The sequence below is a fragment of the Ochotona princeps genome, chromosome 20, assembly GCF_030435755.1.
Source record: "Ochotona princeps isolate mOchPri1 chromosome 20, mOchPri1.hap1, whole genome shotgun sequence".
NCBI classification, from domain to species: Eukaryota; Metazoa; Chordata; class Mammalia; order Lagomorpha; family Ochotonidae; genus Ochotona; species Ochotona princeps.
In genome coordinates this window covers 12610344-12629307 of record NC_080851.1, presented here as the reverse complement: position 1 = coordinate 12629307, position 18964 = coordinate 12610344, and the positions used below count along the sequence as shown (strand labels likewise).

Below are 18964 nucleotides of genomic sequence, written 5' to 3'. Positions count from 1 at the left end.
GGAACCTCTTCCGGGTCTCCCACGCGGGTGCAGGGTCCTAATGCATTGGGCCATCCTCAACTGCTTTCCCAGGCCACAAGCAGGGAGCTGGATGGGAAGTGGAGCTGCCGGGATTAGAACTGGCGCCCATATGGGATCCCGGGGCGTTCAAGGTGAGGACTTTAGCCGCTAAGCCACGCCGCCGGGCCCGACGGTCTGTTCTTTCGGGGTGGATGAAACCGTGGAGATCGTCACCTGTGGAGAGCGCCTTGAACTTCTGAAGGAGCTTAGGTGAAGAAGCTTATGGCTTCTATTCTTATCTCTATAAAAATATTTACCATGTGTTAAGCATACAGTGACAGAGAGGGAAAAGAAAAAGAGCTCTTCACCTGCAGATTCGATCACTCAATGGCCAGAGCTGGGCCAGACCACAGCCAGGAGTCAGAACTCCAGCTGAGCTTCCCATGGGAGCTGCAGCAGCCCAAGGGCTTGGGCCATTTCCACTGCTTTCCCAAACGAATTAGCAGGGAACAGGATCAGAAGCAGAGCAGCTGAGACTCAAACAGGTGTTCTGGGCCTCACCCTCAGCCTGCGGCGCCGGCATCCCAAATGGACAGCAGTTTTTGTCCAGGCTGCTCTACTTCCAATCCAGCTCCCTGTTTAGGGCTGGGAAAGCAGTGGAGGGTGGATCAAATCTACATGGGAAAACTGACAGATGGTAACTACTGCAAGGAAAGAAGAGGGACTCCCCATGCCCCCAGAGACCTCCTGCACCTCCACAGCCTTGGCTTTGCGTGTACGGCATCTGGATTTGCTACCATTTGATATGCCAGCTCCATGGATTCATAATTTACATTATCTAGCTTAATTAAACTAACTCCTTTAAAAGATGCTCACAAAGAAGCTTCTAATGGAAGACAGCATTAATAATGCACACACAGACAGAAGAAAACGGAAAAGGGGCACTTCTGGTTCCAACTCCATAGCCTCATTAATAAGGCGAAGCAAGGCCAGAGAAGTACTCTTGATGGGGTTCAAGTGGCACTTCAGCTCTGCATTCTTCCTACCAAAACCTGGAAGCCCAGTTCTGTGATGAGATAAACTTGAGACAAATCTCAACGAGGGCACATTCCACAAATTGCCCACTAGCACTACTCAAGAGTGCCAAGTTCACGGGAAGTGGGGAGAGTCTGGAAGCTGTGAAGTGTGAAGGGAGCAAAGCGGGAGAGTGGTAACCCGATGTGAAATGCAAGGTGGTCTCCCAGCGCGGACACAGGAACAGAAAGCGCCTTAGGTGTGACCAAATGGGCGAGTGTGAGTGAGCAGTAGACTTCAGGCAGGAGCCATGCAGCCCCACTGATTCATGAGTTGTGACAAACGTCCCATATATTTCTAAAATGGCAGGACCATCAAGCTACAAAAGGAACCCCAAATGTTCAAAGTTACCAATTTGCCACAGTTCATGAACGCACCGCAGAAGTGTATGTTACGATAATAAGATAGTTCAGAACTTATGAAACAGTTGTACATGAAGGATAAATAACTCCAAAAGTTTGGGAGAGTAATTTTGGAAAACAAGCCCTCACCATTGAAATCACGAGATGTGATATTGCTGCTCACACAGCACCGATCACTTATTATGTCACTCAGCAAAGGCTGGGCTCAACACACAAAGATGAGCTCACGATGTCTGAGTCAGAGATGCTTATAATTTAGGGGGGAAGCAAACAAATGAGCAGCTAATTACCACACTGCCTAATGAAGATGATGAGTGCCTCACAACGGAAATAGACACCAAGTTCACTGAAAGCACTTGGGCCGAGTCATGAGCCTGTGGCCCAAGAGACGTCCAGGACAATGTGCCACCTAACCTGAGTCTCAAGCATTAGCAAGTGACCAGGATAAACCGGGAAGGTGTCCCAGAAGCTGGGAGCCAGGAACTTCCCCCAGGCCTCCCCCGCAGGCACAGGGTCCCAAGGCCTTGGGCCATCCTTGACTGCTTTCCCGAGCTACAAGCAGAGAGCTGGATGGGAAGCGGGACTGCCTGGATTAGAACCGGCGACCATATGGGATCCTGGCACGTTCAAGGCTAGGCCACCACGCTGGGCCCCATGTAACTGACTTTTAAATAAATAACTAAAACTTTTAAAAATATATTTGGGTCTAAATACTCACACATTTAAAGTGAAAATATATTAATGTGAGATATCCTCCAGTAAGCAGATCTCTTCCCAAGTTTCTGAACTATTTCAACAACTGTGAAAAGGTGCTTTTCTTGTTATCCTAATATGTACTTTCAAAAAGCACAGCAGGGTGACTGGTGTCACAGTGCAGTGGTAACGCAGTGGCTGACTGTGACACTAAGGTCAGCATTCGCAGGGAGCACGTCTTTAAATCCCAGCTGTTCCAATTCCCATCCAGCTCCCTACTCCTAGATCTGGGAGAGCAGTGGAAGACCATGTGCTCCGACATGCAAATCTAAGTGGAGCTGCAGGCTCCTGCAGGCCTGGCTGTTACGGTCATCTGGGGAGTGAACTAAAGCATCTAAGTGCCGGGCCCGGCAGCGTGGCCTAGCAGCTAAAGTCCTCGCCTTGAAAGCCCTGGGATCCCATATGGGTGCCGGTTCTAATCCCGGCAGCTCCACTTCCCATCCAGCTCCCTGCTTGTGGCCTGGGAAAGCAGTTGAGGACGGCCCAAAGCTTTGGGACCCTGCACCCGCGTGGGAGACCCGGAAGAGGTTCCTGGTTCCTGGCATCAGATCGGCGCGTACCGGCCCGTTGCAGCTCACTTGGGGAGTGAAACATCGGATGGAAGATCTTCCTCTCTGTCTCTCCTCCTCTCTGTATATATCCGGCTTTCCAATAACAATAAAATCTTTTAAAAAAAAAAAAAAAGCATCTAAGTGCCACCACCTGCAATGCTGGCATCCCATGTGGGCATCACTGTGAGTTGCTCAACTTTCAATCCAAGTCCCATCTGGGTCAGCAATAAACATGGTCCAAGCACTTGGGCCCCTGCCACCCCCACATGGGAGGCCTGGAGTTCTGGGCTCCTGGCTATAGCCTGGCCCAGCCCCACCTATGCAATCAATTGGAGAATAAACCAGGGGATGGAAGATCTCTCTACTTTAATTCTGCCTTCCAAATAAATACTTTAAAATTTTTGGATTATCATATTTTCACAGAATTTCCAAACCTCTATTTGATCTTTTCTATTTGATCTGTGTATAATTTCTAATAAAAACGATAGAGGGTGGGTAATTGGGCAACAGTGAAAGCACTACTTGCAACACCTGCCTGCCCTGTAGGAGGACCAGGGCTCAGTCCTCGGCTGTAGGGGGACCAGGACTCAGCCCTCGGCTGTAGGAGGACCAGGGCTCAGCCCTCGGCTGTCGGGGGACCAGGGCTCAGCCCTCGGCTCCACTCTCCAATCCTGTTCCTGCTGATGTGCACTCGAGTAGGCAGCAGGAGCTGGCTCAGGCACTGGTGTCCCTGACAACCACCGGAAGAACAGGATTGGTTCCTAGCTCCTGCTTCCGCCTGGCCCAACCCTTGCCATTGTGGTCATCTGAGGAGTAAACTAGCAGACAGAATATCTGTGTCTCTGCTTCTCTTTCAAAATAAAATGAAAGTAAATAAATAGAAATTTATAAATTCTAAAGAAGAACCAGCAGCACTAACTGGCCACTTCAACACACGCACTTACATGATGGCTTCCAGCCTGGCAAGACTGAAGACTTCAAACAACAAGGACTTCAAAACCTCCTGGGCTTTGCAAATTTTTTTGTACTATGAATTACCAGCATCTAAGCTGTTATTTGAATTACAGTGGTCAACTAATAAATATTTGCTGAATGAATAAGTTTCAAAGGAGACTTAAGACTTCCTGGTGACAATCAAAGGACACAGCTGTCGGCAAGTTAACACAAGGGAATGTATGTCGAATTGATTCTCTATTTTTCAAAATGAAGTCAAATAAAATTTTAGTGTGTTGGGTTTTATATGCATATGTTTATAAATAGCAAATAGCTGTCCTCAACTCCTCCTAGGGAGACTAAGAAAAAAAATACAACTGCCAAAACAAATACTGAAAGAACACTTTCACTTTGCTGAAACCTTGAAAATGCAATTAAATTGTGGAACAGAAAAAAACATTATTTCTACTGTAAAGTTAGTGTGTGTGTTGTTAACATTTAAACTATTTAAAAATATGTACACACACATACACACGCCAGACAGTACAAACATGGAAATTGCTAGTTCGAAAATGAAAAAAAAAAAATTTCAGATGCAAATGGAATATAAAATTTTCTTAGTCTTTCCAGAAGTAAGGATCTACTGCCATCATGTGGAAATTGCTGAAATAACACATGCTACTATGATACTGCATCAACTGTCAACAGAAACAGGAATGTGTTAACAAGCACTTTAACTTGTCCTGAAAATTAGGAACCAGAGGTGCCTAACATTAGTTTTATAAAGATCAGAAGACCCATATAACAAAAAATAAAAACAGTCAACCCATGAATTTGGGTACTTTGCATATGCCTAGTAATCTGTGAAACACTGAATTCTCACATATATACAAAATATGATTTAGGAACTTAAAGCTTTGCGCCAATTATAAATCTGTACAAACACCACAATTTACGTATTTGGTTCAACTTTTTTCTGGGGACAGACATTTTGCTTTTGGGTAAAATTCAAAGACCTACTGAGCATCTATTAAAAACAAGATGCTGGTGTTGCCACTGCATTGGTGTAGGTTAAGTTGGCATCCCATTACAGAACACTAGTTCAGGTGCCGACTACTCCACTTGCGGCCCAGCCCCCTGCTGGTGTGCCTGGGAAGATAATGGGCCAAGAGCTGGGGCCCAGTCCTAGCTACTGGCAGAATCTGAGAAGAAAGCACTAGACGGAAGACCTCTGCTCTTTCTCAAGTTGCCTTCCCACTTTATCATCTTGCCTTTCAAATAAATAAATCTATAAACGCTGTCCTGGTCATTTTAAAGTAAGCCAAGAATTGTAAAATACTTTCTTTGTGTGTGCTCAAGAGACCTACTGTTTTCTAGTGGCAACAGGCTGTACAGAAAGGACTATAATGCAGGACACAAGGCAGTAAGTTCCAAATAAATGTAAAGAAAAAACTTTTAGAAGACACAAAAATTTGTTTTTCACTGAAAGAATCAAAAAAAATAAATAAATAAGCTTGCGAGCACAGCATTGGCGATGTCTGGGAAGCTGTCTTAGAGTTGGGCCACACAGGAGGCATTCACAGCAAACAGTGAGCGAGGAATCAACACGGAGCCGCTTGCAGAGCACGGCCCGAGTCACCACGCAGGACGGAATGTCAGGACACACACAGGGAAAACACAGCGGGGCCACACGTGTTCCATTTTGACGTCCAGGTTGAAGGCAGATGGAGGAAAGGCAGTGATAGAACAACAAAACTATCCAAATTGTGATTAGACAAAAGAAAACACAGGTTATTGGTAAAAATGCCAAAAACATCCAGAGATAGTAATTGGATGGGGAAAAGAGGTCACAGTTATATCTAAAAAGCAGAGAGAATCAACAGGATCTGGCAATTAATCAGGTGTATAAGGGAGAATTAAGAACAGGGAAATTACAAAATTTGCTGTCAGTACCCTCAGAATCCCTCCCTGGCACCTCAACCTTCCTGCCAGGAACCTCCTCTTTATTCCATGGCAGAACCGGAAGAGCTAACGCTGAGCAACTATCACACACACTTATTTAATGCTTATGTTCATTGTGAACATCTTACTAATAAGCCAACTGAGGTTTGGAGTGTTTAATCAAATTATAGTAAGCCACACGGCACTGAGATGTTAACCAAGGTCAATCACTAAAGTGGTGAGTGACAATAAATTTAAAATGGAATCTCTCACAGCCACAATGCCATTCTTAAAAGAAACGTTAAGACAGAAAGGTGTTCACATGTCCCTGGAATAAAGCCATAGAATGGGGGTGGCAAGTGGCAGGGCAGACGAGTGGGTAGAGGAAGGCATAACCACAAATCCAACGGCAAAGAAAAAGAGACGTCTTCCCCAGATCGCTGCTGCCAGCACTGCTCAGACCAGCGTCCTCAGCCGCGCGTCGGAGGCACCATGGGGCAACGTCTGCAGCCTCAGGTGGCCACGCGTGGAAGGAAGAGAAACCCCGGCCGCTCAGCGGACCCCCGGCCTCATTTGAACTCTCTCTCTCTGCATCCTGTCTGAACTGACCTCCACACTTCTCTCTCCGCCCCTGTTGGGAACTTAATCCCTCAGCAATCATCCCTGGCACGCCGCTGGTTGAGGTCCTGGCTCCCAGGACCGGCCCCCCCACAGCTGCTCCTCCACTCCACAGGCTCTCACAGAATGCAGTGAAGTCTGTGGGATGGCCTCCCTTCTGAGGGACAACCCAGCAGGCTGTGCAGGATCTGGGAGATGCTGCACGGAGGAGAGACTGACAGAGCTCTCAGCTATAATTTCTAAGACTTTCTCAGAGAGACAAGACCACACAAGTATTAGACTTCCAGCCCTGACCTCAGTCTTCCTCCCTCAAATCTATATTTAATGCACACTGCAGTTATTCACAAAGGCAATCACTTTAATTTTTTATCACAAATCCACCATATTTGTACTACATTAAAAACACATGTTATTTATGACGGACTGGCTGACAGCAGTTCAGTGTGCAAACTAAAAGATGAATAATCATGAGTCTTTTCCAACTATCAACCAAGGAACAGGCACTTGGTGCAGCAGTCTGGGCACAGCTTGGGACACACTCATCATCTTATACTGGAGAACCTGGGTGCGAGGCCCAGCCCAGCTTCCAATCCAGCCTGCTGCTCACACGTACCCTGCAAGGCAGCAGGTAAAGGCCCATGGGTGTCACTCCTGTCATGCCTGTGGGAGACCTGGAATGAGTTCCAGCTGCTGGCTGCTGCCCGGCCCTTCTATTGGCAAGATATGCAGAATAAACCAGCAGAGAGAAGATCTCAATCAATCTCTCTCTTAGATGTCAACTTTTCTGTCTCTGTCCCTCCCTACCACACACTCTCCAAATTCATAAACATTAAACAAAGCAATACAGTTCTCACTATAATCAAAGTATATTAAGCAATAATCTAATATTGTATTGAAAGTTAACATAAACATCCACTTCTACAACTACAGATTAAAATAAAGCACAAATTTTAAAAGAAAGGTAAATTCATAAGACGTGGAATTTCAGTCAAGCATTAAAAAAAAAAGCTGAACAACTTTAAACTTCATATATTCTCACACTCATCATGGCTACCATTTAAGAAATACAGTTTAAAAATACATAATCCTGGGCCTGGCAGCGTGGCCTCGTGGCTAAGGTCCTCACCTTGAATGCGCCAGGATCCCATGTTGCCGCCGGTTCTAATCCCGGCAGTCTCACTTCCCATCCAGCTCCCTACTTGTGGCCTGGGAAAGCAGTCGAGGATGGCCCAAAGCCTTGGGATCCTGCAACAGCATGGGAGACCTGGAAGAAGCTCCTGGCTCCTGGCTTCTTATCGGCTCAGCTTTGGCCACTGCGGTCACTTGGGGAATGAATCATTGGATCTAAGAACTTCCTCTCTGTCTCTCCTCCTATTTCTATATCTGACTTTGCAATAAAAATAAATAAATCTTTAAAAAAAATACATAATCCTAACAAATAAGCTCTGCTGCAACTTTTAATTTAGGGTATGGAGTTTATTTTAATAGCACTTAGTTGAAAAGAATGAAGATTTTTCTTTTAGATGCATACAGCAACATTTGTAGGCCAAACTAGTTAAAACAAATCTAACATATACAAATGAAGTTTTACACCAAGAAACAAATTAGGTGCTGATTGGTCATTTTATAAAAGGATTTACACAGAACTCCTTTAAATAGAAAGTTTGCCCTAGCTATAGGCAACTGCCTAGGTTGCTCTGTACTTTGGCAAGTGTTACACTCCTGGGAGAAAGCAGCCAGTAGCTGGCAGGCATTCCAGACCTGCTAAATTTGTACTAACTATAACAGTATGTCAGTTTCATTGCTTTTTTTCCTTAAAGATAAGTGGAGAAGACAGGGACTCTGGGCCTGGACATTCTACCCCAGCCCCCGGGCCCCAGGCCAGGGGTCAGGAGACTGCAGAATGCCCAGGAAAGGGGGCCTAAGGATGTATTAGAGGGGGAACAGCTGATGGCATGTTTGACAGGGAAGGAATGGCTTCTGGGGTCTTTCACGGGCCGTGCCACTGCACTCACAGCTAGGACAGGGAGCTGAGATAGAGTGGTTTAGAGTAGGGGAACCAAAGGCCATGTCTGGGTCAGGTCAAGGCAACTACCCACGTGGGAGACCTAGGCCGGGCTAAATATCACCTGCCGCCTGCTGGCACTCCCACAAGCTGGGCTGGGCAGGCATGCCCAGTTGCTCTAAGTCACAGTACCTGCCTGCGAGTGTCGGAGCAGGGGATAGGCCACATTAGACTGGACCACAGCACTCACCAAAATGCGAACGAACTGGATTTGAGGCAGATGTTGTAGAATTGTGGGCTCACCTCTGTGGGACTGCAGCACCTGCAGGTTTATGTGGAGAGCTATGGGTGGTGACATACCGAGTCAGACTGGACCCCAGACTTCACCTGACAGAAACCCACCTGACACTCGCAGGAGCTGGGAGGAGGTTGGGCAGGACCAGGCTTAGCTGGGACTGATGGCAGACCATGCCAAGCAGAGCTGCTGCCCCACTGGCATGCATGAGATCCAGAGCTGGGAGTGGACCTTGTAGTAGAACTTGGGGAACTCTCCCAGCTGGGCCACAGCTCCTGCTGGAGAGCACAAAAGCTGGGGCTGAGGCTGGCCCGGGCCAAACAAGTCTGCAGTAAGTCAGTATTTGCATGGGCCAAGTCTGCGGCCATGATGGGCTGGACCAGGCCTCAGCACCCACTAGCAAGCACAAGATCCAGGACTTGGTGTAGGCTGCACCCAGCTGGACTAGGCTACAATACCTGCCCTTGTGAGCTGAGACTGCAGGTGGGGTGAGGTGAGGTGGGCTGGGCTGGGCTAGGGCAAAGCACCAACTAGCACACACAAGACAGAGGGCTGAGAGTGGGTCTGGGGGGAAACTCTGGGGATGCCCCCACTGGGCTACAGCTCCCACCAAGGATCGTGAGAGCCAGGGTATGGGCAGACCAGGGTAGGCAAGGCTACAGCATCTGTCTGTGGGCTGGGTCTGGGGGCAGGACAGACTGGGCTAGGCGAACACAAGAGCCAAGATAGCACAGGCTAGGCCACAGTACCCATTGGTTCACATGAGAGCAATGTTACAAAATGCATACATCATTGGCTTAACTAACCAAAAAAGGTGGGATTTGGATGGGGTTGCATGGGGTGGGCAGTGAAGATTCAAATAAAAAAAATCAGAAATACAAAAGGATATGCTACAATTCCCACAGAAACTAAAAGAATCATCGAGAATTACTTCAAAGCCATATGCCAAAAATTGGAAAATCTGCAAGAAATGAATACGTTTCAAGGCACATAAAAATTTATCAAACTTGGACCTGGCATGATAGTGTAGCGGCTAAACTCCTCACCTTGAACGTGCCAGGATCCCATATGGGCGTCGGTTCTAATCCCGGCAGCTCCAGTTCCCATCCAGGTCCCTGCCTGTGGCCTGGGAAAGCAGCTGAGGATGGCCCAAAGCCTTGAGTTCCTGCACTCACGTGGGAGACCCGGAAGAGGATCCTAGCTCCTGGTTTCAGATTGGCTCAGCTCCAGCCGTTGCAGTCGCTTGGGGAGTGATCCATCGGACAGAAGATCTTCTTCTCTGTCTCTCCTTCTCTCTGTATATCTGCCTTTCCAATAAAAAAAGAAATTTAAAAAAAATTTTACCAAACTTGAGTCATAAAGACATAGAAAACATGATACACCAATACTCAAGACAGAGATTGAGTCAGACATAAAAATCCTCCAAAACAAAGAAAAGTTTAGGAGTGGATGGCTTCACTGCTGGGGTTTACCAAACTTTTCAAGAAGACCTAATTCCAATTCTCAAACTATTCAAAAACATTTCGAAGGGAGGGAATCCTTCCAAATTCCTTCTATAAAGCCAGCATCAGCTTAGAAAACCAGGAAAAGATACCAGAAAGAAAACTATAGAACAACATCCCTGGTGAACATGGACACAAAATCCTCAACAAAATATTCATAAAATCTGACAGCACATCAAAAAGCTCCGAAGTGGGGATTTACCTCTGATGTACAACATAGGCAAATCAGTAAGTGGAATACACCTCATTAACAAAATGAATAAAACCATATAATATCCCAATGGACGCAAAGAAAGCATTTTGATCAAATACAACATCCTTTCATGGTAGCGATCGTAAACAAATTGGGTAGAGATAGAACAAATCTCAACATACTAAAGGCAATAGGTAACAAACTCCCAGCGAGCATCATGTAGAATGAAGAAGACCCACAGCATTTCCACTAAGATCCCGAGAAGGACAAGCACGCCCACTCTCACCATTACTACCAAGCATAATTCTGGAAGTTTAGGAGCCATTAGACAAGAAAAAGAAATCAAAGGGATACAAATAGGAAATGAGGAAGTCAAATTATTCCTGTTTGCAGATGACACAATTCTATACAGAGGAGAATAAAAAGCCTCTACTAAGTGATTACTGGAATTCATAAGAGTTTGGTAAAGTGGCAGGATTAAAAAAAAAACTCACAAAAATCAATAACATTTGTGTACGTAAGCAATGCTATGGCTGAGAAAGAACTTGTAGGATCAGTACAATTCACAATAACTATAAAAAAAAAAAAAAGTAAATATCTTAGGTCAAATTTAACCAAGGATGTAAACAACCTCCACAAAAAGGATCAGAAAACATTCAGGTAAGAAACAGATGACCAAAATACATAAAAACCTTCCATGTTCATGGACTGGAGACTCAATATCAGCCAAAAGCAAGTACAGATTCAACGTGATCCCAATCAAAATATCTTACATTCTTCTCAGATCCAGAAAATCTGACATTAAAATTCATATGAAAACACAAGAGGCCCTGACTAAAGTAATTTTAAACAGTCAAAACAAAGCTGAAGCCATCAGATTACCAAGCATTAAGACATATTCAAGGTGCCAGTGCCATGGCTCAACAGGCTAATCCATCTCCTGCAGGCACCAGCTTCTCATTTGGGCATCAGTTCTAGTCCCAGCTGCTAGCTGAAAGCAGCAGAGGGTGGCCCAGGTCCTTGGGCCCTGCACCCGCATGAGAGACCTGGTAGAAGTTCCTGGCTCTTGGCTTCGGATCAGCTCAGCTGCAGCCATTGCAACCATCTGGGAAGCGAACCGACAGATGGAACATCTCCTTCTCTCTGGCCCTCTGTGTGTCCCTCCTCCTTCCACACACAAGTTAATGGATCTTGAAAAGCCAATCAAAACCAGACATATTAAATGTCAGAATCAAAACACCCTGTACCTGCACAAGAACAGATACTGAAGGGGAACATTTGGGATTGGAAGGACAGAAGGATTTAATTTGCTTTTTCTTTGCTTTCTGTATTTTGCTTGCGGTAGAGGACAGTGAATAGCTGAAGGAACATTTCATGATTAAGTTTAGATAGAGCCTGGGAGCCTGAGAGATAAGGGGCACCTGCAACTAGCCCCCGCCCCTAGTTGCGTGGCCCCCTCCCTGCTTATATTTATGGTTTCCCCCTCCCTGTTTATGTTTATGGTTTCCCCCTCCCTGTTTATGTTTATGGTTTTGCCCTCCCTGTTTGTGGTTTATGTTTATGGTTTTGCCCTCCCTGTTTGTGGTTATGGTTTTAGCCTTGGTTTAGCCTTTAAAAAGAATGCTATACCATGACTCGAGGTCCGTGCCTTCCCTCCTGTGTGAGGAACTGACCCCGGCCCCAGAGCGCTGGTGACCAAATAACGCCTCTTGCTTTTGCATCAAGCCTCGTCTTTGGTGGTCATTGGGGAAACTCACTCTCTCGAGACAGATGGTAAGGTTTTCCCTGTTGGGGGGGCCTTATAATACGAAGACCAATGGAACAGATCGGGCACCCCAGAAATCAATCCACAGATCCAAAACCAACTCATTTTTGACAAATGAGCTAACATCACTCCCCTTACTACTGTGCCTGGAAATGCAGCAGGGATGGTCCAAGTCTTTGAGCCACTGCACTCATGTGGGAGACCCAAAAGCTCCGAACTCCAGGCTTCGGACTGGCCCAGCTTCGGCCCCTGCAGTCATTAGCCATCAAATGGAAGATCTCTGTCTCTCCACTCTCTAACCCTGCCTTTCAAACAAATAAATAAAACTTTTTTAAAAGGTATATCAGCAAAAGCAACATTTTGCAATTTGGCTGCTGCTTACGGCAGCCCTTTCCTCCACTGCTGAGGAACAGGAGTTTTTCTCCTACCATTTGTTGAGTGCTTTATTTAGTGGGGGGTTAAGGTTGTTGTTATAAAGTAAATTGAGAGCATGCCATTGCAAAAATTGGAAAAAAAAAGAAATAAAGGAGGAGGGGGAATGGAGTTGCTGAGGGAGAGGGCAGGGTGGAAAGTATCATTATGCTCTTAAAAATGTGCGTATGAAATGTATGAGACTTTTCCTTTTACATAGTAAATATAAAGTTTTTAAAAAGACAAAGTAAAATTGATATGATTAACAATAGATCGATTATGGAGCCTTGGGACAAGGGAGGTGCATGGAGAAGGGCGGCTCCCACTCTGGAGTGTGTTGGGAGAATAAAGGAGACCCTTCACAGGGACAGGGCCACCAGGCAGAGGCCAGGCAGGAAGGGACCAGAGAGGGGCCAGGCAGGGACCAGGCAGGGGCCAGGCAGGGAACAGGCAGGAAGGGATCGGGCAGGGGCCAGGCAGGGAACAGGAAGGGACCGGGCAGAGACCAGGCAGGGACAGGGTCACTGGGCAGGGACAGAGCCACCAGGCATGAACCAGGCAGGTTCCTTAACTCAAAATCCAGTATTGAAAAAAAAAAAAGGCCTGGCTTCTGCCCATGATGTTCCAGGTTCCATCCTGACAACAAACCCACCAACTCACATGTCCCCACGGAAGACCCAGGATCTAGGGGAGACGTGGCAGAAAAGCAGTGGGAGCAAAACACTGCTCCACGGTCACAGGGGAGAAAAGCTGGTGGGCAGCATGGCAAGGCTACTACCCATCAGGAAAAACTGACGGGCAGCAGGGACAGCCAAGGCTGCCTGAACAGAACGGCAAGGCACAAGGAGCAAGAGAAGGAAGGGTTTGGTTAAGCCTTGGTATTCTCAAAAGAAAAAATGAAGAGTTTGCCTCTGACATTAGAGATGGACCAAAGAGTATCTGACCTCTCTGGTATGATTCACACTATGAAATGAAATAAGCCACTGAAACAAATATCTTAACTTCCTTGACATTTTTTTTGGCATCTTTGATTTTCTAATCTTACCTTAGTATTGCTGTAACAGTAGAATGGGTAATTAAAATGCAGTATATGTCTTTCAAATATTACCTTATTTCACGTAGGTAAGTCCAATATTTACAAACAGCTAAACGGGCAGATTAAAATACTGCGTCTACCAGTGCACTACTTTGAACACCTCAATTCCTATCGGGTTGAGCTGGTGGAAACTAGTAGTGCCCCAGCGGCCTGTTTAGAGAATGGCCACAGCCACGAGTGGGTCACCTGGGCTCCTTCCAGGGGACTGTCTGCTTTACATGACACTCACTCTGACTCTGCTGGTGCTTTACTGAATGGTGACGTGTCTGTCACATGCTGTCCACGCTGAGCCCCACCATAAGACGGTCGCTAAGCCGCAACTTGAAAAGGGATAAAAGTGTATGACTGCACTTGGATCCACACCTTTGGACTGACAACTACAGACACTGAATTCCAAATCCAGACACGGCCTGTGTCACAAGTGGCAGACCAACGCAGAGCCGAGAGCTTCTACCCCAAACGGTCCCACCAGAAATTTCTCAACACAAAATGTCCCAAAGGGAGGCCAGTGTTGTGGCCAGCTGGGGCTCCATATGCAAAGCCCACATGGCATACTGATGCCAGTACATCTCCTGCCTGCTCCCCTTCCATCTCCCTACTGATGCCAGTGTCACAGGTGGTGGTTTTACATACTAAGCCACAACTCCAGCCCAGGAAGTCCTTCTTGACATGGTAACTGACTTGCTCATGAGTCATCTTAACCCTCCTATGGGTTCCTCAATCTCCTCCATTCCTCTTAACGCCCACTGCATGTGGGACTAATCTTCAAATTAGAATTCTCTAGTCTCGCCTATTCCACTTGGAGAACAACAAGCAAAATATATTTATTATCATTTCTGTGCCCCTTACGGCAATAACAATGATCTCAACTGTTTACAGATTGATTGTTCACACATTCTTTGCTTTATGCAGAAACACAACCTCCACTCACACATTGCTCCACTGCACAAAAGAAAGCAGCGACTGAGGGAAAAATGTGTTTCACAACCCCACATGGGGCCACTCCCTTGGCTTAGGCACCTGTCGGGAGGACCGGTCCTGGGGGCCCAAGGACACAGAAGCTAGACAGGCTCAGCTTCTAAAGCCAACCACTCCCAGGTGAGTCCAGGCAAGCCCCCAGAGAACTACAGACCTCCCAGGCACCATAATTAGATGGTGTCTCCACCTTCCACCCATCAAGCACTGACACTAACCCAGTAGTCAGTAACAGAACACAGGCAGGTGTCAATGTCTGTCAGAACTTGGAAGCCAAGTCTTGTTTCAACTAGAATGTCTTCTTCAGCCCTACTGAGGACCAGCAACTATGTTTTTAACAGATTTCCCAAACACACACTCCTGGGCTGCCAGCCCATTAACATGCAGTGGAGCGGGGGTTGGGGGGGGAGGGGGGTCCTCCCTTCTTCATTCCAAACACCTGAGTGAGAAACCAAGCTCAATAAACAGTGGGAAGAGACAAAAGCTCCCTACAAAAGTACTCTGACAAACTCTGAAGGAATAAAGGAAACAGACCAGCACCTCTGGAACATCACCTGGCAAAGCTGAACAAGAAACCGGGTCTCTGCTTAGCATCAGAGCCCCCGCCCCCAAAACGTGCATCAATAAACCCCCCTTCTAACATGCTCACACGAGGCAAAGCAGAGTGAAGGCTCTATGGGCACTCTACACAATTAGAGGGCAGCTAAATTCCTAATAACAAGCCTCTACCTCACTCTTCTTTAAATGTACCCAGTTCTTTTTTTATGCACTCTCTTCCTCTCTCCTACACCATTTCAGGAATTTATTCTGAGTTCCTACTCTTCCCCACTTTTTCCACCAAAAAGCTTCCATGTTCTTCCACTTCAGGCTCTGAGAGCCCACACAGGGCTAGCTAATCCTCCCTGTCCAACCACAAACTGACACCACTTAATAAACACACAACCACCGCAATTAACAACAAAGTGCCTCGAGCCTAACTTTGAAATACATAAATACTGTTACTATTTCACACCTAGGACAGTAAGACCAGAAAAGCTAACCCATCTGACATGTAACAAATAGCCCAGCGTGAACCTGAATCCAGGTCTTCTGGCCCCAAGAGCAAATCACTTTACAAACACATTGGGGATCTGCATTCGAAGACGTAAGGTCCACAGCTTCAGCAAGGCAATCACAGCCAACCCTTTGTGATTCCCTGGGTGTCTCCTTACGGCCTCTGCACACCCAAGTTCAACGGAAAAAAAGCTCTGTTCATGAAATAAAAACTTCTGTGAATCCTAAAAAAGCAGACTTGTTACCTCCTCTTTAACCATCAGCTTTGGAGTCAAGAACCCCTCACTTGTGTTTTTAATGCCATTTCAGGCCCTCAGGTGCCTGAGATAGTGTTTTAACCTCAAATTTATTTATTAATATTTGTGAATCAGAACTCTGGAGTCCTATAGGCCCCAGGCCCAAAAAATCATCTGCATATGAGCTTCCCTTCCTTAAAAAAAAGAAACAAAGGTTGAAAGACGATCCTTCATGCTTGTGTGTCTGTTTGAGTACATGCAGTAGCCCACAATGTTGGCATCCCATACGGGCGCTGCTTTGCCTTCCGGCTGCTCCACTGCTCATCCAGCTCCCTGCTAACGGGCCTGGTAAAACAGCGGAGGATGGCCAAGTGATTGCAGCCCTGCACCCACCTGGCTCCTGGCTTGAACCTGACTCAACACCATCATAGCCACTTAGGGAGTGAACCAGGAGACGGAACTCTCTCTCTCCCTTTCAAATAAATAAAACGCATTTTTTTAAAGGAGGGGGCCACTTACTGCAACAGAGGTGAGTCACGGGGCTCGGTAGTGTGACCTGAGATCCTGGAAAAGCCAAGTTTCCCTAACTTTATTCTGCCCAGTTTCTTTACTAGCTGAGAAGCCCAAACACAGTCACGTTTATATTGTTATCTGATTTGCCTATCAGCAAACGGAGAAAACAGCTGAAGCCCAATCAAGAGTCTCAAAAACCCGAGAGAGAACACTAACTCAGGGCCACCTGAGAGAAGCCTTCCTTGGTCCACGGGTTCTCGCCAGGTACAAAGGCACGGGGCACGTCGGGGCGCTCTAGAGCCCTGGACCGTCTTCCGTGCGTTTCCCTGACTTTCCAGCGCCTGGCATTTTTCTGCAACAACTCAGAAAGTTGGAGTGACCTGGGAGGTGATGGCGTGCCTGCCACCGCTCCATCCTGCTCGAGGCACCGGGGCCGAACCAGGACAGGCGCGCTCTGAACAGGGCAACCCGAGACACCAGCAAGGGACCCCCCCAAGCTCTGGGTCACTTGCCTCCCATTCCTGCAGGAAACGCTGGGCCTCGGCAGCACCCACGGCTTTATGCCTCCTGAATTCGTCCTTCACGTACTGGTCGCCCAAGGCTTTGAGGTCTGGGGGCAGAACCCGGTGCAACTGCAACAGGCGCCGGTACAGGGCTCGGACCCTGGAGACGTGCGGTACGGCCATTACGCCGCGCGCGTCTCCACAGCCGGCGCCTGCGCACAGCGACCGCGCGTCTCCTCGCCCCACAGTCAAGTCGGAGAGAGACCCGGAAACGAGACGGAAGGCGGCACGCCCTCAGCGGCCGGCCGGGTCAGCTCGGGAATCCGTACTTCCGGAGATGCCGACTGGGCGGTGGGCGGAAGGCCGGGCTCTTGGCTGGGGGCCGCGTGCGCTGCAGGGAGAGCGGGCTGTCACCTCGCAGGGCCAGCCCACCACCCTTTCCGTCCACCCGTGTCCCTTGTCAAATCTGCCTAAATGGACATCAGTTAGATGGACAGAACCCTCCCGGAGCTGCGGGCAGCCTGAACCCGCAAGAGTCCTTCCCACCCGGCTGCGCTGGCCCTCGGCCCCCAGGCACCTGCCAGGGAATCCCGTGTGCCCTCCCATCTTTATTCTTTGTGTTGGCACTGATATCATTTCCACGTTTCTCGCCACTACTGTACCAACTCCATTTAGACGGGATCTTGTGGGTGACTTATAGATGACTCCACCAGACTTGTGACGGGACAAGTGTATTGTAGGACAACTGATCAGATCTATAGGAAGATAATTGACTAAGAGAGGAGATGATGAAGCCTTGCCAGTGTAGGAGCCAGGACTAGCTGCAAGCCTGGTTTGATGTGGAAATGCACATTAGATAACATGTCAGAGAGGTGAGGTGCTTCCCCTCCCACCCAGAGGTGCGGGAGCTCCCTCTTGCTGTTGGTGTGTAAATTCCTCACCCCCTCCTCCCCTGTGCCTACCCAACCCTCAGTCTTTAAGTCTGATGCTGTTAATAAACATTGGCTATTAACCCTGTATGATAGTCATGTATGATTATTGGGTCCGTGCAGTGCGCACGCCTTGAACTAAGGCTTATTGGCTGGTGAGAAAGAGACTGGCATGCGGGAGTGAACCCGGTCCTCCTGGCGAATCCCTGGGCCACCACAGCACCTTATAAATAGTAAGCACTCCCAGATGCACTGTCTTAAATGGAGTTATTTCCTTCATTTCAATTTCAGGAAAATATTTATGTAAAGGGACATTGAATACTTTTTTTGTAAAATTTGGATTTAATTTTAATTTTGAATTTAATTTGGAATTGTGCAAAGATTAATTTGGATGGCAAAGATTGCATGCCAGTGCGGTTATTTTATTTCAGGAAATTTTTCATCACCATACTTCATCTGTTAATATCCCTGTAAATTGAAAATTAATTTCTTGCTCCAGTTTACTTTCTTTTCTGGTTTCCTTTGGGGTTAAAGTCCATGTACAAGAGAGACTTATTTCAGAGCCAAAACTCTTAGAAAAATGTGGAAAGAAAACATTCTGCCAATGAATTAATAGGTTTTTTTTAAAATTAATTCAGCATAAAAGGAGCAGGAAAGATCCACAAGGCACTGGGAAATAAATACTTGGAAATAGGGATGGTGAGTGGGAGAGACGCCAAGACATGGTGGTGTGGTCAGGCCTGGGGCAGCGGGATTAGCAAGGACAGTGAGAATAATGACAGATGACCCTTCTTGCTGATTGATTGACGGACTAATTTTTACAATGAGTTGGATGGTGAGCTCTGCTTTGTGGACAGAACTTTCCATGACCCCCTGGACTTTCCAATTTGCAGACCAGTTTCCATTCTGTGGTCAAAAGAGCCGAGATGTGAGCTCTCTTCCTTGCCGGGAGCCCCAGCGAGGTCCTGCCATCTTTGTTTCTCCTTTCTCCCTGCGGCTCCAGCCTGTGTGTTACTCAGCAAGTCGGAGCGGTGCTCTGTGCCTGGATTTCCCCTCTGTCGGATGAGCTAGGGGACTTCCAGTTTCACTAACCCGTAGTCTTGATTCACCTCATTCTCTTCCTAACGTTTTGTAAAGCGAAATATTTACTTTGAAGGGGTTTTTGCTGCAAGAGAAAGAGGCCGATTCATCCTAAGTGTGTGGAAAGTACATACCATCTAAGCCCTTCAGGGTCCACAAAATCTAACAGCCGGGCA

The 18964-nt window shown here is 47.1% G+C and overlaps 1 protein-coding gene across 1 annotated transcript in view; it reads right to left on the bottom strand.

Annotated features, from left to right (window-relative positions):
• Window positions 1-17026, bottom strand: part of SDHAF3 (succinate dehydrogenase complex assembly factor 3) — a 42433-nt gene extending 25407 nt beyond the window's left edge. The window contains exon 1 of the mRNA XM_004582331.4: window positions 16789-17026. Within this exon, the coding sequence (XP_004582388.2) occupies window positions 16789-16962 (174 nt within the window). The 5' untranslated portion in view covers window positions 16963-17026. The remainder of the gene's footprint in view (window positions 1-16788) is intronic.
• Window positions 17027-18964: the final 1938 nt, after the last annotated feature.